This window comes from Lates calcarifer, linkage group LG14, assembly GCF_001640805.2.
Source record: "Lates calcarifer isolate ASB-BC8 linkage group LG14, TLL_Latcal_v3, whole genome shotgun sequence".
Taxonomy (NCBI): Eukaryota; Metazoa; Chordata; class Actinopteri; family Centropomidae; genus Lates; species Lates calcarifer.
This window is the reverse complement of record NC_066846.1, coordinates 7412940-7437200: the sequence shown is the minus strand read 5'-3', so window position 1 is coordinate 7437200 and position 24261 is coordinate 7412940. Positions and strand designations below refer to the sequence as shown.

At 41.2% G+C, this 24261-nt stretch overlaps 1 protein-coding gene across 1 annotated transcript; it reads right to left on the bottom strand.

Moving 5' to 3' along the window:
- Positions 1-174: 174 nt before the first annotated feature.
- slc7a8a (solute carrier family 7 member 8a) lies at positions 175-20828 on the bottom strand. The gene is made up of 12 exons (XM_018705122.2): positions 20423-20828; positions 19995-20295; positions 14895-15099; positions 11423-11574; positions 6397-6522; positions 5374-5527; positions 4776-4899; positions 4444-4547; positions 4237-4333; positions 3945-4094; positions 2979-3156; positions 175-2387 (listed from the first exon to the last, which is right to left on the bottom strand). The coding sequence occupies exons 2-12, from the start codon at positions 20125-20127 to the stop codon at positions 2227-2229; spliced, it is 1584 nt and encodes a 527-aa protein (XP_018560638.1). The 5' UTR covers positions 20128-20295; positions 20423-20828; the 3' UTR covers positions 175-2226.
- Between the last annotated feature and the right edge of the window lie 3433 nt (positions 20829-24261).

The window sequence follows — 24261 nt, the reverse complement described above, 5'->3', positions numbered from 1 at the left end:
AGCAATAAGTGATCTTTATATACAGTCTATGTATGTGATGCAGGATTTGACTTAGTCTGAACTCGTGATGCCATGTGACACAAAGTTGCATCATTTTCGGAGGTGGAAACACTTTCAGACCTCATTTATGCACAGTAAGGGTCTTGCAGAGAAATGTGAAATTCACAAAGTTCATGCATTGAAAGAAATAAGAATTTAATGACATTATTTCAAATGATGGGACAGTGGAACAAAGATAAAGACAAGGAGGGTTTGGTTTTATATAAATGAGGCCCTGAATTACAATTTCAAACATTAGTCAGTGGTTTTTATTTACTAAGAGACAATATACAGACTGTCATGACATCTTTGCATACTGAAAATACACAAGAACCATACAGGCACAACACACAATCATTGTACTTGTAAAGACATCCAAGACACCCTGTTCCCCTTAGAGTTTAATAAGAGCAACCTTTACAGTACTGGCCCAACGTTAATGGTGATTTAACACCTGTCATCCTCTGTGAGTTTTTTCTTCTTCTTCTTTTGGGAGATATTGAGACTCCTGAGGAAATAAATATCTAAAAGCACCAGTACAGACATTTAGCACTAACAGACTGGATTTCATAGACGCAATGAGTCAGATCTGTTGAGTTTTCATGGTCTGGAGGTTTTAGGCAGTGTATGTAAGGAGAAGGCAAAGGGGATGCCCTGAGACACTAACAGTTTGTAGAAAGACTGAAGACATTTAAGTATATTAGGTGTGTTTATGTATGAAGGAGTGTTGTTACTATAATATACAGCATAAGAATAGATATATAACTATAACCAGACAACACAGTACGGGTTCATTCAGGGGTGCATGTTCAGTTTTTGCTGGTGTCTGTACTAATATTGCACTATAAAATAATTTCTAAATTAACTGTAAGACTAAAAAAAAATAGTTTTCTTTTCTACACCCTAAATTAAGCACAAAAAATATCTAGACAGCTAGATGTTAAGCTACAAAAATACTTGAAAGACAGTCAATGCCTTTTTTAAACTCTTTTCACACGGGCATTCACATGTGTCGGTGTAGGGATTTGCACATTAATGATGCAAATGTGGTGGTGAAAACTATCAGTGTCGTGCCTATTTATTCTTTCTAGTCGTCTACGCCCCTGCTGGACCTGCAGTTTCAACAGGTAAATTACTTGTGTAGTGTCCATAAAACTGACTTTTTTGTTGCTTTTTAGAAAAATTACCCCAAGTATGAGGATTAACCTTCTCTCTACCTCACTCAAAACACAGCTATAATGGAACTCACATACAGAATATATTCTAATTAAGGCAATTAACAAGGATTGTGCATTTACCAGCACATTCACACATCATCTTTCAGGTGTACACCTTTGCAGTTTCAAGAGTAAAAAACAGGCCCAGATGAATATGATGTTGAATAGAAAAAAGAATATCAACAAAACTAAAATTAACATATTAAAACTAAAATGACAACAAAAGGCAAATAATATAAACAATTATCACAATTACAAAAAAAAGAAAGAGATAGCGAGAAACATTTTGGAATCACAGTCACCTTTAAAAACACAACACAGTACTTAGTGTACTTCACGACATGAAATGAGTTGATCTGAATCTGATTTTCTGCTTCGACAATCAAAATACAGCTTTGGTGTGTTGAATGTATGACAAAGCAAATTTTACAATGTGGCAAAAAAAAAAGAACAAAACAACAAACAAAAAGTGTTTGCGTCGCCATCTTAGTACAGTAAGAGTCTTTTGATAATAATAAAAAAATACTAAAAAAAAAAAAAAAATGTCGCTCTTACAGTAGGAGTGTGCAGAGAGTGTGTGGAGGGGGAGAGGGAGGATCAGAAGCAGGGGGATGACGATGATGATGAAGAGTAGTAAATGGGTAAATGTGTCTGTTTAAGCATGTACTGAGGAGTTGGAAGGTACTAACCTTTCTTTATTGCACCTTTGAAGGACCCCAAATAGTAAAGTTTGAGGTTATGTTACTCTAAACGTCTCACACTATATTTGGCACTGAAATTATTGATTGATACGATGCTAAAAACCAAATAAAAATAGACAAGAAAAAGACATGGTGTGGGGGCACGAGTGTTGATCAGTAAATTCCACTGCAAACTGTGATGTATGTTTGCCCGTGTCTTTGTGCGCCCCGCATGTGCGTCTGTTTTTGTCTTTTTATTTTGGGGAAGGTGGGCGATAAAGATGTGGGCCTTAGCAGTCTGCTGACTTGTGGTTGTCTCCGTCCTCCTTGGACAGAGGAGACCTGGCCTCCTTCATTTCCTCTCCTTCCTCTCCGCTCCCGCTGCTGCTGCTGTCGCTTTCGGCCGGATAAACCACCACACAAAACTTCTGGCCCAAGTATGTCATCTTGTCTGGAGGAAAACAAGAACAGAAAGTTTTAGGACGGAGGCAGGAATGACATTTTAATGCCACTTTGGGAAAGGATGTTTTTATAAATATGCTTTTTCAATTTCTTTGCCAAGAACTCTCATAAGGACAGAGCTAGAGCAAGCAGGTCATTAGCCTAGCTTAGCATAAAGACTGGAAGCAGGGGGAAAGAGTTTGTCTAGCTAGTCCAAAAACGTAAATAGCTACACCACATAACTTGCTCTAAAACTACAAGTTTTAAATTTTTATATCACTATTTCACTGGGCATGAAAGAAATGAGACACAATATGCTAATTATTGAGTTTTAGAACTGCTTTAAGTGTATTTATTCAACTCCAGACAGAGCCAGGCTAGCTCCTGCTTTCAGTCGTTATGCTACGTTAGGCTAGCCACCATCTCTAGCTCCCTACTTTAAACACATGAGAGAGGAGAGTGGTACTGACTATTGGTGTACTTCCCTAAATGGTGACCTATTCTGTAGATTTGCCTTATGAGATACTGTATAATAATAGAAATTAATAAGAAATTGTAAAATGTACCATCTTAACATAAGGTAGCCACTAAGTCAACTTACTAACGAAGGCGTCAAAGCACTGTGGTTTGTTGTCCCAGTAGACTCCCAGGAAATAAACGGGGACACCAGTCAGCATGATGGCCAGGCCGATGCCACACACCACGGGTTCAGAGTAAAGGGAGAAGATGAGCAAGAAGGCCCAGAAGATGAGGTAAATAACCGGCCATATCAGGCTGACCTGGAGGAAGGAACAAAGAAACACATTTCACATTTTGCAGTTTAAATGAAATGTACTATACAAACTGTTACAAGCCTCTGATGTGCAATCACTCACTGCAGCTTTGACAGAATTTATATGTTACTGTTGCAGCAGACTACTTGGCTTTGGAACTGCATTAATCTTGTAAGTGTAAGTCTTGTAATTTTTCTTCTCTGAGTAGTCACTTTCTGATAGTACACATTTCCTGCCACTAGAGAGCAGCTTTCTACAAAACAGGTCTCTGGCTGTTTGACAGCAGAATTACTGCACATTATCAGTGTTTCTCTACAGACTTTCAAGACGGCCTTATGAGTACATCCTCTTCTGAAAACAAAAACAGCACTCCAGATGCCAGTAACATTAATATTTTCGGGCCAGTTTCCATTTAAGAAACGGGGTTACCTTCAGATATCAGACTTCACTGGCTTTTGAAAAATTCCAGTCTGGCTTTCATGCCAAACAAAACACAGAGAAAGCCTCTCTCAAAGTGCTGACTGATATTAGAAAAGATTTGGACGCAAGATAAATACTTTTTCTGTTGCTTACTAAAAAATTTATTCAGTACTTTTTCTGATTCGTTTGTACTATTTGTACTTTTTGCATTTGATATTTTGTATTTTTTATGTATTGGGGAGTTTTTTTGTTGCATTTTCCATATCATATACATTCTTGTTTGAATTTGGTACATTCTTACATATTCACACCTAAAGTGCAATACATACAGAGGCAAAGCTAAAATGAGGCAAAAACACATCACATAAACAGACCTTGATTGGCCGGTGCATGTTGGGCTGCTTGATACGCAGGACAATCTGCCCAGCGACAGTGACTCCATAGAAGAGGTAGTTGATGAAGCCCACGTAGTTGATGAGAGTATACATGTCACTGGTGCACAGCATAAGAAGAGTGGACAGACACTGAGGGAAAAAGAGGAATAGTTCGTGGTTTGTTATGATGCTGCTTTTTGGTCTAGGTCATGTTTTAACGGAGTATGATTGAAGCAGACAAATCTGAGGGAGATAATATAATGAAGTGTAGTGGAGAGAGAGCACAACTCACAGTGAAGAGCAGAGCAGGGATGGGAGTGCAGCGTTTTACATGAATCATGGCCAGCAGACTGGGGAGGTGGCCCTCTCTGGCTCCAGCAAAGAACAATCTATAAAAGACAGAGATGCAGTGAAAAAAATAATAATTATCCTGTTGGCAGTAAAACAAAATCAAAGATTGTTTGACTCGGGGGTGGAGGTCATTAAGTAGCCAACTAACCTTGAAGAGGTAAAGAGGGAACCGTTGACACCTCCAAAGGTGGACAGAGCCACAGAGATGGGCATGATCCACGCCATGACTCCCAGCAGCTTCTCACCAAACGTCTAGGTTAGAGGATGGAAGAAACAGAGGGACACACAGGTGGATGGTTAGCTTCTTATTTCAACATGTTTTTCAATGTGTTCGCAATGAGGCACAAAAGCTATTACCAAACACATTTGACTTGCATGGACCAACAGAGACCACCAGAGGGCGACAGAGTCATTCTACTACCAAGGTGTGTTTCTGAATGAAGTCACAGGACCACCTGCGTCACAGTGAGAGCTACTCACCACGGCAACAGCGTTTGAGGCGAGCAGCTCCTGGGGGCTCATGGCGGTGACATAGGCGATGTTGGCAAAGACGTAGACGAAGGTCACAAGGGGGATGGAGATAAAGATGGCACGAGGAAGGTTTCTGTGTGGCGATGAGAAAAAAAAGATGTTTAGAGAGAAAAGCTAAAGAGAAGCGGGGGGGAGTGGGCATTTGAAGCAGGAAATTAAAAGGAGAAGGTGTATTAATGGATACCAAGGTTATTAAAAAATGTGAGATTGTTAAAAAGACTAATAGAATATGCAAAGGAAATGAAAAAATAAACCATTTCATACACTGAGACATTGTTCTAGGTCAGTGGCCAGACATTAGGGAGGATAGTAGGCTTCTTTCATGCTAAGTTAAATAAATTTCAGAGAGCTTTAACAAAAAGGATCAGGGATTAAACTGGGAAGCTTAGTTGGTATGTGCCCGCTAATCACTGAAATAGCCACAAGCAGATTTTAAATCTGCAGTATTCCTATGGCAATGGCCCATTCAGTACAGTGGGAGGGTTGTTTTCGAACCACAACAGCACAATATTCCTAAATATTAGAGAGGCAGAGTGAAGTGTCTTACACATAAGGGTCCACCAGCTCCTCTGTGACATAGTTGAGGAAGTTCCACCCTCCATAGGCGAAGGAGCCTTGTAGAAAGGCTAAGGCTATCAAACCCACATCGTACTCCTGGAAGGGCTCAAAGGCATTGGCTGGCTCCAACCAGTAGTAGTCTCCTACAGGTGGAGAAGCAAAAGAAGAGGCAAAATGTTTAATGTTGGTGCAGCAGTCGGGGGAATACAGGAAAACCCACTCCTGTCCCATTAAAGCTGCTTCCTTCACTCTGGGTTTTCGGCGTTCCTTACGTAAATTGCCAAACTAAGTGTGTCTGTTCCTGATAATTTCTCTCCAGTTTGCAATTGTTATTTTGCTGAGGGGGTAAACAGGCTGATTTTCACTGAAGTTTGGGCTTGCTGTGAGGAAACACAGCTGAAACCCATCATCTAATGCAATCAGCGTGTGTAAAACAGGTTGTAAAAGACGTTCTGAAAAAGCCCTGTGAAGTGACTTCCACTATGATCCCCTGAAATTCACTGAGACGCAGTGGGGTTAATGTCTACATCATAAATAATCTTCAGAAGTGTCTTTTATTATTTATCATCATCTTTTTCCTTAAATCCCTTCAACATTGTTTCTAGAGAGCGTTTTCTACTCTGTTCTCTCACATATGACGTAAAATCTCAGATCAAATCAGCCACTGAACTCTTCATTGTCTTCAATCACTCGAACAGAAATCCCCATTTTGTTGACTCTGTGGCCCCTGTAATAACTGGCCCTAAGCCATGTTTGAACTACAAATCCACAGAAGCATGCTGATATTAGCAATGTGAGTTTTAACCAAAAGGGCCCCAGCAACTGACTGACCCCTGTGGCGTCAGCGGGGAGTCTACACCATCCCAAATGACTGAGGATGTCCCCGTTGACCGCAAATGTGTATGCATGTGTGAGACTTCTTGCTTTTCACACACAGACAGAGAAGCCACCAGGTGGAATGGAACATGGACATATGCATTCATGGATGCACAGATGGTATTAGCAAGCTTACCCTTGCAGATCTGCACGATGCCCATGATGATGATGAGGGCGAGCGCCAGCAGTTTGCCCGCGGTGAAGATGTCCTGCACCCTGGTGGCCCATCGCACGCTGGAGCAGTTCACCCATGTCAGCAGCACTACACAAAAGAATAAAACACAGGATTAGGTTTTTTTTTACCCCTTTTAATCCAGTTTCCCCCCATTGCGTTTCACCTCAAGTGGATTAAAGCTTGTTCCACTTGGGAACTTTTGGATCTGCACCAGAATCTAAAATAAAATTCTGCTGGTTTGAATAACATTTGGCTTCACAATATGACTTTAGTCTGACTAAAAGATCAGTAACACTACTGGTTTATGTGCTGAATGTTTTATTTGTCTTGTAAAATAAACTGCCATTGTTTGTAGTAGTAAAAAAATTGCCCAAGAGAAGAAGTTGTGAAAGTGGTTATTCTCACTGATAAAGCCAATAACCATGGCTTGTTTGAAAGTGAAGTGATCTCAGGTCAGTAGAAGATGTAGAGATTAAAAGCTGAACACTTGAACGTATGTGGCGTGTCATAAAGACAAGCAGCAGCAGCAACCTTTGACTCTGTTGCTGCATCATCGCCGCCTTGAACTTCACCCATTATCTCCTACACCTCGTGTTTTACCTGCAGTACTTATGTTTTTCTTATGAAGTGCTGTATGTATTTCACATTAACAAGTGGTTCCATGTTTCAAGTTGTTCTCTGCCTTCTGTAACTTTTAAAAATTACAATAATGATCCATTTGTGCATCTTAAAATGTAACATAAGGACAAAGAAGAGTTGTAGAAAATAGTCTAGACTGCAAAAACTTTTACCTGCCACTGGTGGAATGATATTACAATTTAACCAGCTAGATAAAAACAAGCCATTGTTTGTTGACTTGTAAAATTTTAAACATTTTTTCAACTCCAATTTGAAGCTGAGCTCACACAGACAGAGATAATGGATTTTATCTGTGCTCCTGGGTACAACAGGCCAATGGGTTCAGGCCAATAGGGTGCCATTAAATAATAGGACTGTTAGGACGCTGTGGGGAGTTCATTACATTAAATAACCCTGAGCTGCGCTGCCACTGCAGGGAACAAAGGCAGATGTACATGAGTAGACACACATGGCTCCGCGCTGATACGAACATACTGTAGATGAGTGTATTGGATGCACATATGCACTTTTTAAAACCCAAAAACTATAAAATGCTTGTCTATAAAGACGGATTTTTAGAGGCAGCTTCAGCGGAGTGAGTGGATGTTTAATGGCGGGAAAAGTTCAGCAGACATAACAAGAGTTGTGGTGGGAAGGAGAGCTGCTGCTGCTGCTGCCACTACTACCACAAACAGGAAATAAGAGACTACACACACACAGTTCAGCTGTGTCTTGATGTGTGTTCTGTATACACACAGGCACAATATACCACCACTGCCTGATCCTTTAAATACACCTTAAACCTCTTAACTCAACCACTGGTAAACAGGGTTGTTTTAGGAACCAGATGATCCTTTTTCGCCAACACACACGACCCCTCTTAGTTTTCTTTGTAGACTGGTAAACACCTGAGGACACATTCTCTGGACCACTGACCTGTGGGGCTGCTCAGCTGTCTGTAAGCTGAGTATACAAAATGTGTTACATATATGTGTGGAAACTTGCTGAGTTAACTGCGAGCCGTCTGGAAAACACGACAGACCCTGCACTCTGCCATCTGTAGGAAGAGATAAACCCTGGGGGAGAATCCCACTCTGCTTGTTTTTGAAACGGTACACCTTGGACAACCTTTCACCCTGCAGGTTGAAACGGCTGGGAGCGTCTGGTATGACTGTCATCGAATCTGGTAAATATCTAAGTTTATGTCCTGGATCCCATCATACAATGTTCAGCAAAGGCCAAATTTAAGATGTTACAGAAATGTCCAAACACAGAAGCAGATAAACACGCACAGGCTGGTAAACAACAAGGATGACATCAGAGTTGAGGGGAAACAGCTAACCTCTTACCCACTTTCCCTCTAAACAACAACTGCAAAACAAGGATAAAACATCTACAAAAAAACAGATTCAGCAACTCAAGTTATTTTGCTGAAAGCTGCCTGACAACATCTGTCCACCTGACTCAAGAAAGAAGCTACATCCCTCTGCCTGCTCAGCCAATCAAAATCAGTTTAGCTAGAAACAAATCAGAGTTAAGCAAGAAAATGTCAGCAGTGAGCACTTTTTTTTTTTTTTTTTGCTTTAAGGCATTCATGGAAGTAGGACAAGAAAGACAGCTGAATGTAGGTCAACATGTTTGTAATTAAGACAAAAACACTACAGTATTCAGAGTGTAGAGCTCTGCCAAGTTTTACCGTCCTGTAAAATGTGCTATTACCTCTGCCAAAGAGTTTTCCAATCTGTTAGTTGGCATGATATCTCAGGAAAACAAGAGAAGAAGTGGAAAAGAAACAGGTTTTCTGGTGCAGACTGAACCCAACAGTTCTGCCCCCTGGCTATTTATTTATTCCTTCATTAGGCTCATATGAACAGTTTGTATTCTTCCTACAAAACTTTTTTTCCAAATTCAATATATAGGGATCAAAGTAGATTTCACCCATTTTCTGCCATTTTGAATATGCTATTTTAATTGTATTTTAAACCAAGCCCTGAAAATTTCAGCTTCATTTGACCACCTTTGGTTGGTTACTTCCCCCTGAATTCCTTGCTTTAACTTAGAGCTATCAGAGTAGACCTTGCCCACTCTATTACTGCTGTTACCTACAGACTCTCTGCCATGTAGAGTTGGTACAGCACATAAGAGTTGCTGTTGTATTTTGATATTTGAGTATTTCCTGGTTGCCAAAACACTAAATGCATGACGCAGCCACACTCAGATTCAGATGACACATGAATTCTGAAGATCCTGATACTTTACAAACAGACACATGAAACAGGAAACAGAACTTCTTTGGCAGAGGTGATGAAGCCGTGGATCTCTTGGTTCACTGAGTACAAGTGTGTTCGCGCATATTATCTTGCAGGCCTTGAAAAAAGCGAGGTTTCCACATTGTCCGGCCAAACAGAGCAGCCAACTGAGCCCATCTGCCAGTGAACAGCATGTCACAGGATGTCACAACTCAAGGAAAAAAAACCCTTCAATAGGGGAGAAGAAATATCTTTTAAAAAATGCAGTGGCGACTATGAGATTCCACTTTTCTACTGAAGAACCAAAAAAAAAAAAAAAAACCCAGTGACATGCTGATCTGTGAATATGTGAATGTGACAGCTCCAGTTTCTCCAGTTGTAACAGCTCATGTTTTTCTGTAGCTGACTCTGATCCTTCACCTTCTTTTGGAGGAACATGCTAAAAAACAAAACAAAAAAACTTTCCATTTGAGCTCAGAGCGAGCTTAAAGAAAAGGCCACAGTTGCTTTCCTTCTGTCTTCTCAACCCAAAAAACATTTAGTGGTGATTTACAAGAAACAACTTAAGGAATCTTTACACTGATGATTTCCCCACTAAATGTTACCGCAGTTGCAGGAGTCAGGCCGCGGTGACCACAAAAAACCAGCGCTGTGCCACAAGGATTGCTTCATAGTAATGTACACTCATAGACAATAAACACATTCTTCTTCCGCATCCGTACCTGTCTCTCTCTCTGTCTGAAGGATGCATGCGATATTTGAACACCGAGTGTGAACTCTGTTGGGGGATTCAAATCAACCACTGTCACTTCACTGCCAACACATTTATCCATTTGTCTTCACGCATTCACTACTCACTGCTACTCCTCCACCGCTACCTCCTTTATTCTCTTCTTCAATTGTACGACCTCTGACAGAAGGTTAGATAACAGAGAAGCTTCAGAGAGAAAGGGCAAATAAATACTGGGACAGAGACAGACATAAAATGGATAAATCAAGCCCTAATTCAGCCAAATATGTGATTGCATTAAATAAGCGGTGTGTTAAAGGCAGCTTTGATGATGCAGAACATGTGCTTAAATCTAAATCTAATCTCAGCTCTGAATGTCTAACTGTCCTGTAACTGTGTAAGCATTTGTTCACCCATTGCTTTTGGTGAATTATAATGATTCCCATCTGTTTTTTATAGCGCTGTCTTAGCTTTACTGGGAGTTTTTCAACATTTGAGCCTGTCTCAACAAGCACACTCAAAGAACTTGGTGTCCTTTTGCAGTATTTCTTTAGGCTATCCCTGCTCATTTATCTCTGGATAATCAAAACTGAACCAGTAGGAGACATAGCTTTTAGCTGGTTCACCAGGGAAATAGTATTGATGAATTAAGTGTTTTTAATTAGTAATATGTTTTATCATATCACAGGTACTAATTTGTTTAAACATGACCTATAACAATGTTTAATATTGCTGCAGCAGATACTGTATTTCATGACTGGATATTTTGTTAGAAAACAAATTAAATTAACATTTTACTGATGTGTTCAGTATCAACATTTTGCAGTTTGCATTATCTTCTTCCCTATGTCTATTTAAAGCTCAGAGGGATTACAGGATAAAACTGAGGAGTCAAACTGGGGTCACAATTTCATTAATTATTTCAGACTTTTTGACAATATTTCCTACTCTTTTATGAAATGACGGATGGTTTTATCTCCTCAAGCCTCTAAAAACTATTCAAATGAAACAATTTAAGAATTGAAGAACTGCTGTCAAAGCATGTTGAGGGAAATAAAGCTGAAGCGAACACTGCTGATCTGACAAAAGTGAGATGGAACAAAGGAGGAAGCTCTCGCAGACGCAAGGGTTAAAATTTTTGTGACCGTTTAAGTCACAAATTTTCCTGTAATTATCGTGACACACAGCTCAGACATACCTCGTCTTCAGTACTGGTTGTACTGGTTTGGTACATAACAGTCACTGTATATATATTTACATACTGATGTCAACCGTTGAAGTTTCATTGAAAACTGCATAAATAAGTGTTGTAATATGCTTAAATAAAACATGTCTGTGATTGTGTTTGTGTCTCAGGATGTGCACACATCAGGCCTCAGGTGTTACTCACAGAGGCAGACGGCAGCCAGCAGACGGAGGCCGTTCTCCGGGGGGAAGCAGGTGGGGAACAGAGGCTGCAGGACGTAGTTGGAGAACGTCAGGGCGATCACGGCCTGGTTGGTCGGGTAGATGACCAGCACGGCGATCCATAGACGCAGGAACCTGAGGCAGAGAGGGAGGGGAAGGGGGGCGGATTACATACACAGAGGCGTGGGAGAAACAGCACGGTGTCAGGATCAAACGCAGGAGCAGTAAACGGGTGAGAGTAAACAGGATGAAACACATCACAGAAGTACATACACTGCATATAAATACACTTCCAGTTACAGATTTCCATTCAAAGCAGGTTATTTTTGGTTGAGGACAAATGTAAACTCTATTGCTCAATATGCTTAGCTTCTATGTGGCCATAAAAGACATGTAGTGCTGAGACAATTCCTCGAGTACTAGTATTATACTATATTATACATAACATATGCTAGTTCCAGCCTTGTTGCTTCTCTTGTGTTTTATGTCACTGTAAATTGAAAATTGTTGTTTTGTTTTTTTTACTGTTTGTCAGAGAAACAAGCTACTTGAAGGAACTCTAGGAAATCATGTTGGGGATTTTTTTTACTATTTTGTGAGATTTTACAGCCTCAAACAATCAATGGAAAGAACAGGCCAGCAGATTAAAGCAATATAAATAAAGATTCTTCACAGCCATTGAGACAAAACAAAGGGGAGACCCCTTGCTGTTAGTTACAGACTGATATGGAAACTTGAAGGCTCATACTATACCAACATTTCTGCTTTTAACCTATTTTGATGTTCAGTTACATGAATGTGTTATTTCCCTCCAGTTTTTTTTCCTTTAAGTGAAGTGTTAGTGAAGGCAAACAGCAGCAGAGGAAACCAGACTAATAAGATTATTGTTTGGCTGCTGCTTTAACTGAGGTGACTCATTGTGCTTTTTAAAGTGCGAGGGTTGCCAACGTGTTTAAGTGACTGCAGCCACAGAGGAACATCATGATGCACCAGGATCCCAGCACAATACAGGTATTAGTCACTGTCAGCTTTAAAAAGCAGGTCAGTCCATTACTAATATTACTATTGATATTTAGCTGATGGTGAACTTCTACATTTTTCTGTAAGAAAGACTTTTTGTTGAGAGGAAAAATCATTTCATACAGGGCTCATATCTATGTAGGAGAGAGCAGGAGGGAGGCTGGGGTTTAGAGACCAAGCATGAGGTTTTTCCATGAAATTCTCTGAAAGCTTATAGAAGGGATCATTACACTTGACTGCGTTAACGAGATTGCGTCTCAGTGGAATGTGTGTGTGTGTGTGTGTGGTGTGTGTGTGTATTTAACATAAAAATGAAACCCTGAAACCTCAACTCAAGTACTTTGTGAGGTACTTTTTGTACATTTTGTGCAACTTTTTACTTTTAACTCCATTTTATTTTGAAGGAAAATGTTCTTTTACTCTGCATATCATAGTTTTCATACATCAAACATATGATAAGATACAAACAATTATGGATTAAATTAAAAGTCCTAGTTTGAAGTTGTACCATTTGGAGTTTGCAGATTAATGCATCAATAATTGATAACACATTGAAAGAAGCTCTACTGAATAATACATTACCTTTACATGTAACACTTCAGTACATATGGCTAATAATACTTCTCTAATTGTGCTTAGACACTCTATTAGTCCTTCAAATGGAGGATTATTGCAGGATTTAGTGGTAGCGCTTCAAATAAAAATTATTTTTGTTGTAGATTAATCTGCTGATTGTTTTCTTGATTAACCAAATGATTCTTTAGTTTTGCCTGTGAGGAAATAGTGAATAATCCCAATTTCCTGATGCCCAAACCGGCGTATTTAAATAGTTTGTTTTGTCTGATCAACAGTTAAAAACTGTCACAGAAAACTAGAAAAACCAGCAAATATTTGTTTTACTTCTGTTGATTTTACTTGAGTAAAGGACCTGAATACATCATATGCATACTGTATGAACAATAGGACACATGAAATTAAAATAGGTATAAATTAGATTTATGTAATCTATCCCTTTGTACTCCTACAATTTGACAAATTGACTGTAATCCATGGGTGTAACACAACCCTCATGAGTCTGACATAACAAAAAGCCTTGAACATTGTCCAATCAAGTTGTCTTTGAGTGCACAATTTTACGAGCTCTTCCGTTTTTTTTTCTACAGCTCGCCGTCATCCAGCTGCAAGGTGCAGTGACGGAAGTATTTCTGTCACTTCTGTGCACATGCAAACACAACCGCAAGCCACCAACGTACACACATGTGGGATAAAAGCAGCAGGACAACAAAAACAAACAACCCTTGAACACAGGTTATTATCCTCACAGAGGCACAGGGAGCGGTGTGGCCCGACACATCAAACTGAGCATCTGAGGCCGTGAACTAAAAACTCCCCAGAGGTAAAAGTTCATTGATGTGTATTGATAGCCACTGTACAAAGAGACAAAAACAATCATTGGCTGTTTTGTCTGGTTGAATTCCTCTCCCAGAAATACCCTGATAATACGGACCCTTGTGATACTTGAAAAAACAATGGTCTAATCTGTGTTTACAGTCTGGGCAAAGGCACAGTGTGTGTGAAATGTACGCTAACAAACAATATTGTTTTGCTAGGAAATTAACCTAGCGTGGTTCCCAAGCGTTTACTGTAAGCTGCGTTACCTTAAAGCTAACAATTTATGGATGAATGGAACACGGCTGGGGGTTGAGAGTCATTTCAAAAACAGGTTGATGAAGAAGAAAAACCCCACAGCAGCACGACATCTGTAACTGTGTGAGTCACTTTGACTGTTTGTGAAACTTATTTTATCTATGGGCATCTGAATATTCAACTACTGGACTCAACTACAAGCTAAAGACCCCCTGCTTTGGATCAAGATGTCTGACCTACATCAGAAAGCTCATCCCCAAGGATAAAGAGAGGAACCTAGACATGTCGGTATGCTTACCTAAATCCTTGTCAAATTAACTTTAATTGTTTGGGAGGCCCCTTCTTCTTGAAAACTGGGTCATATGCTTGATAGACAGCACTTTTGCTTTTAACCATGATGAAGTGGGGGTTTTATCGAACGTCTCTGGACTGAAAATAGACTTAACATCTGTCAATGGCTGAGAAATGTCGTCTAAATGTTAAAAACACATTTGTTTTCCTTGAGAAAATATAAATCATTTCAGCAACTAACTAAAAATCATGTTTTGCAGGAGTATTTTTGCAGTGAAGACTGATTACTAGAGCAAAACTTGAAAATGGCAACCCAGAAGAAACGCTCACCTAACCCAAAAACCACACACACACCTGCGCATTGTACATGTCGAACCAAGCCTTCAGTTTCTTCCACCTTCTCTGATGTATCGTGCTTACTGACTCAAATTACACTTATGATTGTTTCCAACCACAGATAGACGCCTGATTGTCATGAGTGTGTAGCGTGCGCTCACCCAGCCAGCCCTCCAAAGATGTCCTTGACGTAGGAGTAGTCTCCTCCCGACTTGGGGATGGTGACGCCCAGCTCAGCGTAGCACAGAGCTCCGATGGCGGTGATGATTCCCGTGATGATCCACACGATCAGGGCCACGCCCACGGAGCTGGCGTTCTCCATCACTCCCTTTGGGCTGACGAAGATACCTGAGCCGATGATGTTACCTGGTGGAGGGAGGAGGGCAGAGAGGGGTCAGGTTTCAGCACAAATTGTCTTTACAGCTTAAGATCGGTTTTGTTGACATGGGAGTTACAACCCAGCCCAAGATTGCCGTGTATTGTCTTCTGTGGCTCTGGATGAGCTTTGTCAAGTCCTGAGAAAAACAACTCAACTCATGTGATGCACCAGGTTACCTCAGAGACTTAACAGAAAGCCTGGATTACAAACTAGAGGAAAGAAGTTTGAAAGATGTGGGCCCTTTTTAGGGAATAAAAGCCAAAAGATCTCCACATCTGCTGTACCAGTTCTGACCATTATTTCATTAATGTGTCTCTTGCAAGACTCCAAACTTTACAGAAGGGCAAACTAAACAGTTGAATACCCCCCGACCAGGAAAATACAGTTGAGGCAGTATGTATTTCCCACCATTACAGACATCCTTTGGCTTCCCTTTGTGTGTGTAAACTATTAAAATTAACTGACAAACTTTGCAGTTCAAGTTTTAGGTGATTGTACCAAACCTGGCAACCTTAACTGAGCCAACAAGACTCTGGGAAGCGCACCTGACTTCACTCCTTCTTGTGTAGGCTTTTCTTGAGAGTTTGAGGGTAACTGTGCACAGTATAAAGCATTTTAAAGGAAAATTAGAACCTCATATAGTAAAAATAGCAGACTGATAAAATGTGCCACTTGTATAGGACGAGTTAAAAAGCACTGTGTTCAGACCAACAAAGGGGAAAGACAAACTGAACAGGAAGAAGAATGAGGTCATGAGTACAAAGTGAGAGAGAAGGAGAGAAAATGAGAGAGTGAGCACAGTCTGAGCAGTGATGCAGCAGGCAAAGTGGGAACCTGCAATCTGCTGACTGCGCATGGACTTAAGAGGAGATGGAGCAAGAGGGAAAGCGGGGTGAGAGAGTGCAAAGAGGGGGGGTTATAATGCCCTGACATATTCAATGAGCATCAGTGCCAGGCAGTTTACACAGGAGCTGAAAGATGGAGGGACGGACGGACGATAGGGTCCATGGTGCGACATGAAAGGACTCACTCCTCTGACAAAGCAGAGGTCGGAGGTCAGGAGCCTCCCATCTGATTGTGCTTGAACTCCAATAAAAAGGCATCAGGGTCAAAGGTCGAAGGTTTTGAATCGTAACAGGATGACAGGCCGAGTGGCATTTTACAGTGCAAAAGTCAAAGGTATGAATGATACAGTCACGTTCTGCGTGGAGAGTTAAATGAAGTGCAGCGACTGGGTGTGTAGCTGCTGACACACACCATCCTGTTCTCTATACACACTCCTTCAAGGGAAAAAAGGTTCAAAACGAAAAGAATTTGCTCTCTCAGATCAATTTAATCCAAAGTGAAATCTGAACATCTGCCAAACCATGTGCTCAACTGAACCACGCAGATTTGTTCAACTTTAACAGATTCCACACACGTCATGTGCCAGTGGTGAAGACAGTTACTCACTTATGTAACTCCAGTTGCAGGTAAAAGGTAAACATGTGGCAAACAAACCATCCCTCCCGTGATTTTCTTGACATCTTTATGGCAGCAGTGGTCCTAGGTGCATGACCTTTGACATCCAGCAGAGAAACCATGCTCTGACTCAGCACTTTTCTCTGTTGTAAACTCCCTGCTTCTGCAACACAAAGTTTGAACAGCTCTGCAGGGGCGAGTAAAAGGTAACTAGTATAGACGGTTTATGAGTTTATATTCTGACTTTATATAACGGTGAGCCAGATGCATTTATAGGGGTAAAAAGTGCATGCTTGCATGTTCATAAGTGCATCACCATCAATGCTGACTAAAGTGGAATCTGTTTCCTGTTCTTGCAGTCATTTTAACATCCTTTTGTCTCCAACCAGGCCAAGGGGGAACATCTCTTTTTTTTAATGCACCATTGCTATACCACTGGCTGTCTCTTGACTTTGATCTCCCTCTTTTTACAACTCGCTGCTCGCTGGTCTCAGCCTCTTTTACCACAGGATATTTTGATATCCCTCATTGTTATTGGACTGTTTTCTCGAGGAGGAAGAGGCTTGGTCTCAGACATGCTCTCTGAGCTCATTTCTGTCCCTCTTGGACTTTGTTTGATGTCTTTTGACAGCAACAGGCTTAGACTCCACTTCAGACTTAACAGAATTACTTTGGATTGTATTAGATGACCCTCGGGTTGTTTTAATGATATATGATTTGTACTACAAACTTTATTCATGACTTTATAATAGCATTTCTGTTTTGTTTAATGGGCTACTATTTTCACAAATAACCCCTTGGTCTAAAAAAAGGGGAATATGACTGTTATCATTACCTAAAGCCAAGGTTTTCAATTGTCTTGCTACCTGGTAGTGTCCAAAACACAAAACAGATGCCAGTTAATTTCTTTGTTGATCAAATAATCTGTTAGTTATTTTATCAGCTCCACTGTTACCTACAGTATCTTGGGCAGTATAATGAGGCTTTACTGGTTGATTAATCAATGAATGAAGAAAGAAAAAACAATGCATGATCATATATTGTGATTTTACTGTTCACTGATAAGAATTTAAATGCAGACACTTTATGTGACGCTAAAGAAAACACTGAACCTGCACAGTTCATCTGACATGGAGTCCAAATATACAAACACAACCAAAGAACCAATGAACACAACTCACACCAACAGCAGGCTATGAATATTAACGAGCATGTGTGTGTGTTTGCAGCATTATGAAATATAACCATAATCAGCCTTTAGAAAGCCCTGCAAGATTAATTCTTGCATTTCTTCTCAGTGTTAAATCCCCGTTCAAACAGCCACCAGGCTGAGGCAACCTGCTGCTTGGCCTTCGGCCAGAGTGGGGCAACGCAGGCCTGTGCACATGCATGTGAGTTATTACTGCACCAAAGCAATTAACAAGACACAGAACCACTAAAGCTAATATTATAGTAGATGCATTAGATAGAAAGACAAAGTAGCAAACTGCATAATTTGATTTTAAGAGACAAGAGGAACAGGTGATGTAAATTTTAGTCTGCGTGGCAGTTCTGTTACAAACACACAGATCTGAGTCCAGCTCAGACATGGCTGAGCCAGGCAAGCTAATAAAACAGCATTATCAGGGTGGGGCCTTTGCCCACGTGTCCAAAAGTTCACTTCTAATTCCAATTCCTAGCTTTTCACGTTTCTCTGTGTGTGTGTGTGTGTGAGTGTCCGCACTGCACAATAGGCCATAAAACCGTTTGATGTCCTCATGTGCTCGACCCTTTTCATGGAAAACCCAGCGGGGCATGTTCACAACCAAAGGATCAGACGAGTCACCTGAGCTCACGTCTCCCTCGTACATGACAGCGTGAGCCGAACGCATGAATGAGTGACTTGGTCGAGGACAAAAACCACAGGCCAAGAGCAGTCTGGTGACTACGCCGAAGTGTATGTACTCTGGACAGCCATAAACAGCTTCTAAGATGGCACGTGTGGCCTAACGCTGCCAACTTATATCGGGAGATGAATGGAGAAGGGGGGGGGCTCAGGAGAAGAACGTGCACAGGGGTCTCCTGCTTGTATTCTGATTTTGACAGGCTTTTTAGCAGATCTGTCTGTATCTGCAATTACATCAGAACATGGTTATTGACCTGGAAAGGTGCAAAAGCATCAGTAAAAATGTGTATGAATGGAGTTCTGTGCTACCTATAACAGAGCAGAAATTCAGTGCAACCTCAAGGACTTAGGGAGAAACTAACCAACTGAGAAGGAACAAGATCTTCTCAACAACATTTCAGTGACAAGATTGTTCTTCATCTCCCTCTCTCATCTCTTTCTTGACACCCCCCCCCCTTCCTGTAGCAAACCTCTTGGGATTTCCCATCTACACACACACTCTCTCTCCTCTTCCCTGCCGTTACCGTGGAAACACAAGACTGAATGAGTCATCCCCTCCTTTCTCTTCAACCTGTCAAGGTCAACAAGACGACCACACGCTCCTCCGGCCCGTCTGGACAACCTGTGTCATATTTCATCTCGATCTGCTGTCTGATGATGTTAATGGCTACTTGCTTGTCGTCTGTATCGACTCTGTAAAGCCCGGCCGCTGCATGTGTGTTATTTACCCCAGTGATTATAAAGACAAGGTGATGTTAGGTTTCATTGCTGTAAGCTTAGTGATTAGGCTAATCTAGAATGTTTTAACAGTATGTTGTACATATATTTGTATTGTATAATATCAAGAAGAGATTTAGTTGTCAAGCAAAACTACCAAATGATCCCTAGTTTAAGCTTTTATGTTGTGAGGATTTGCTCTTTCTCTTTGTCTTATGTGACAGTAAATTAGATATTTTTGGGTTTTGGACTCTCGGTCTGACATTTAATAACACTATCTTCAGCTCAGTTAAACTGTTATTCAAGCAGTTCAGCACTTGTGCTTTAGTAAAGCTCGTAGGGGACAGATTAAAGTAAGAATGGTCTAAACTGATGCAGCAGATGCTGAGACATCCTGGATCCTACATTTCCCACAATGCAATTCAGTGTGACCCGCATGACGACATCTCTGAGGTGAATTTTACACCTACTTTAGTGCTCCTTTAAAGTTGTCTTTCTCCTGTTTTTATATGGAAGAACACGGCAGCCTGCCTCCTCACTGTGTCAAAATGAAGTCACGTGAGTCTACAAACTGCCCCTGAACGCCTCTGAGCATCAGAGATGAGCGAAGGTCCGGGCTTAACGGAGAAAAGATGAAAGCCTCATTGATTATTGTGATAATATCACGAGGCATGTTGCAAGACCGACTGAGAGTTACAGAGTCTCGGCATCACGTGAGTGTGTATCCAGTTTAGGAACGCTGGTGTGTTTTGGGGTTAATTAGACAATTATGTCAGTTACTGTCTTTAGTATATGGTAAAAGTATTAACAACCACTTACCAACAATAATACCGCAGGCGCTCACAAGCCCGATTTCCTTCTTGAGCGCAACTCCTCCCCCGGACTCGGTCCCACCGGCAGCATCTTTGGAGGACCCCGCCGTGCTGCTCCGTTGTCTCGGACCGTCCGTCATTTTGATGGCTGAACTCAGCTACCAAGCTTTTTGTTGTTGTTGTTGTTGGTGGTGGTGGTGGTGGTAATGTGTGTCTTCTGTTCCCCACCTCTCAGCACCTGATGCTGCCCCTCGCGCTCGAACGTCTCCTGTGCGTGCGTAAAACCACGCTCACTGAGACCGTCTTATCTGATGAGGAAAGTTGATTGGTGTTGCGCTGTCAGCAAATTGTGGCAATAGGGGTTTTACAGCTAAGACAATAAAAAGTGAACACAAAAAGAGCAACGCTGCAAAAATAGCGCGGGCGGTTTGAAACCTTGTGCTTAAAGTCGGCGTCCTGTCTTCGGACCGCAGCTCTATCGCTTCTTTCACAGCGAAGCGGTGTTGTAATGGTGCCTGCCGGTCTCACAGGTGGTGCTACAGGTCTGAATTATCGAGCAAAAAGCGCATATTCCAATGTCATTCCTTTAAAGTAACAAAAGGCAAGTAACTTAGTCCTTCACTTTGAAAAAAAAAGCTCATCAACACAACAAGCAGCCCTCACTGTTTCCTTGTTCCAGGTGTGAGCTGAAGACACAAAGGCATCCTCTCTGCAGACACAATCAGCTCCGGCAGCGAGCGAAAACCAGAAGAAAGTCTTGTAAAAGTTGCTCAGGTCTAGCCCGTAAACATCCAACCTGTGTTCACCTTAGAGAAGAGAGGTTGCATTTGAGTAAATATACATGTTCCCCTTCATATGGGTACACTAGCTCCGCCCCCTCTTCTCTGCCTCCCGCCCCTCTAACCACCTAACTCCGGCTTGTTTTTCCTGCAGCCTCTCCACGACCCCTCCCATCTGTTTTTTTCCCCCAACCATCAGCTGTTATTCCAAATTCTCCTGCACCTTCCACGTGCAGAGAACCTCCCCAAACGAGGCAGCTCAGGGGTGAAAAACATATCAGTCCTCTCTCTTGACTCGCCTTCCTTTCTGTCTCTCATGTCTCTCGACCACTTCCCCTCGTTTCGCTACCTTTGTCTCAGACCCATAGAGACTCTCACTCATTCACACTTATAATTCAACATGCAGCAGAAGCCAGAGTCTAAATTTAGCCCCTTTTCACGCAACACACTCTTCACTCTGCGTGCTGCAACACTGCTGGTGTGTTTCCATCCTGTATATGTTCTCAGTGTATGTATGTATGTTCTCAGGACAGAAACTAGACTCTGTGCTACAGTAACTTCCCTCTGAGTCTTCTGTACAGTGTCCTGACTTCGCCATTGTTCAACACTGTCTGAATGCAAATGTTCACTCCCTGCTGATACTTCACTGTCCTTCACTGCCTCCCTGATGAGTGTGTGTGTGCAGGTTTTTGTGCCTACTGCTGTCCATGCTGTGACATGAAACACAACCTAATACAGATTCAATGCTTTTTACACTCAGAAATGACAGATGTGGTGTCTTTTTGTTGCAGCAGAACCCCTCTGACTTCCTTAAATAGTGTCAGATTATAATATGTTGTGAAATTTGATTTGGTTATTTCCTTATTTACACTTTTCTTCATGTTGCAATTCATATATATATATCATATTGATCTCAATTTTCTGTTGTTTTTTGTTTGACTTTACTACAGTAAAACCATAGAATTCATGTATTTACAGTTTATATAAATGTCTTGCACACTTTACTTTGTGTATAAACACTCATTTTGAGCTGTATGAGAAGGTTCCTGCTTCCTAGTAAGTGCTGATGCTTTTTTTAGCCTTTACTGAATATTGTTGTGCACAACAAGATCATCACGTCTCTTTAAAGGTCAAGGAACCGAAAGTCCATCCAACTGGTCAGCTCACTTCTGAAACAACCACTGGAAGTTAGTGTTTTTGCTTTTCTCCCCAAAGAGATCAGAGCACAGCTGGACTGCAGTGTGGGATTCAGTGCAGCACAGATCCTTGAACCTAAGTCCATCAGTTAACGTCCGACGCATTTTTGCTTTACTAGCATCTCCTGTGATTTTATAGGAAACCTCAGATTCACCTGAGAGACCCCAGCACTTCCTCAACAACTGTTGACTCATGATAGCCAGTGCAGAGCAAAAGCCAGGAGTTATGTAACCGCAACTACTAATCTCTGCAAAACTGAGCAAGCCACTGTTTCTCTGTGCTGAGTGGACAGAACAACAAGGTCACCTGAATCACCTCAGTGTACTCTGACTGCACTAAAATACTGCTCTGCTGTGAGCTGTGCCCCCGCCACCCCTGACCCAGATTCCTGTCTTTGACTCTGGTTTATCTGAAGGGCTTGGTGCTGCAGTGTAAAAATATAATGTACCTACTTAGTGAAGCAAGAAGGGGTACACACTGTGGTGACACTGCTCACTCACAGCACACATGCTGGACCATTAGGAAACAGGTCAGTGGGCCAGTTTGTTGACTTTTTGCAGGCATACAGCTCCTATCCAGAACACTTTTTAGAGCAAGTATTGATGTTGTGGATGGTCAAAGCATCTTTAAAAAGTGTCCTGTTGTTGTAGGATGGTCACTCCAACTACCTGCCACTGTAAACCATATTCGTAGTTGAGGTCACTAGTCAAGAATTTCATTCATTTAATTTGTCCAGAGACATTAGATTAAATGTTGTCAGTGGTTCCCAATTTAGCACTGATGAAAAGTGATGTTAATTTCAGGGACTCTCATCTGATCTTTGCTTCTGATCTTTCTTGTGAGACACGATAGTTTAACCCTTTCAGGACTCTACATATTCAGAGAGAGCACCGCTCTATAACTGCCCACAGCTTATACATGACAGGCAACAAGGAGGCTTTGCCTCAAACATCACTTCATGTGTCCAAGTTTCGGTTGAGAATTTTGCAGTAATACACACAGTAGTTTTAATTCAAATATCACAAAGAGATGGAAATGGGTGACATCCTCTTTTGATCAGTATCCTTAAAGGTGAGCTTTGTGATCAAACACAATGACTCTTATTGTTTTGGTTGATAATTTTGTTTGCAGATGTGGAAGACATCTTTCTCCACCCATTGATTGAGTCCAAACAGCCTTCATTTGGCATTGTTTGTTTGATTAGATTAGATTGGATTAGTTACAATTACATCTTTTGTAATTATAGCACAATAAAGAGCTTTGATAAAATAATTACCACATAACGCTTTGGGTGGGATTAGGCAAGGAAGTTATGTAATAAAGCATAACACAGAGCAAGGGTCATGAGTCCATGAGTCCAAGTTCTCTCAATACTCTATTAGAATATTTAATTTATTCAGTTAAATGTTCATATGTTGGTAACACTACTCACAGAGCTCTAATGACAAAGATTTGGATCAGTAGTCAGATGTATTCTACTGATTTTACTCATCATGTGGCCAGTGAGCACAACAGCTTAAAGGGGAGGTCAGTATTTGCAGAGTTCACAGGTATTCCCATCAATAAATGGCTTGTGTTTAGTTGGATGTGTGTGTGTGTGTGTGTGTGTGTGTGTGTGTGTGTGTGTGTTTGATCAGCTTACTGGACCATTTGAGCAAAAAGATAAGGCTAGAGGGTGCGTGCCAAAACCCTGGAAACTCTGGCAAAGAGTTGACAAAGAGGGTGCAGGGAGAGAGGTGGACAGGGAGGACAGAGCCACGGCATGAATCATCTTAATGTAAAGTTTATGGTACAGTATATGTAGGGCAGTCAGACAGCGGTAGGCATGTTGGATTTAAAAAGAAGCAACGGCTGAGGTTAAAGAAGAAGGTGTTTACATCCACATTTGATGAACAGAGTAGCTATTATAGCCATTTTAAATATCTCAACAAATCCTTGATGGATTATGATTTTTATTTTTTTTTACATTCATGTCCCCTTGGGAATTTTTTGTTACTCTCATGTTCCCCTGACTTTGGTTCATGACTAAGTGGCAATTTGCAAATGTTAGCATGCTAACAGCTGCTAGCATGGCTATAGACTAGTCTTGCTCATAATTGGCCCTTCAGTTGGACAGTACTTCACACAGTTCAAATGTTACTGCCCTCAAAATAAAGCCCCACTGTGCTGGAGTACAAATGTAAAACTCTTAATATTTTATGACCCGTCCACCAGTAAACGAGAACACTGGTAATGACTCCGATCTGACGACATTTAACATGAGGCTTCATGAGTCAAGACCAATGGTCTGTGAGAAAA

Excerpts from the sequence above, each read along its gene's own strand:
- slc7a8a (XM_018705122.2), bottom strand. The coding sequence starts at position 20,127 with ATGACGGACGGTCCGAGACAACGGAGCAGCACGGCGGGGTCCTCCAAA. Across the intron at positions 6,523-11,422 it reads GCTGGCTGCCGTCTGCCTCT|TGCTGCTGACATGGGTGAAC; the intron begins GTGAGTAACACC and ends TCTTTTGTGTAG. Across the intron at positions 2,388-2,978 it reads GTGCTTTGACGCCTTCGTTA|ACAAGATGACATACTTGGGC; the intron begins GTAAGTTGACTT and ends GTTTTCCTCCAG.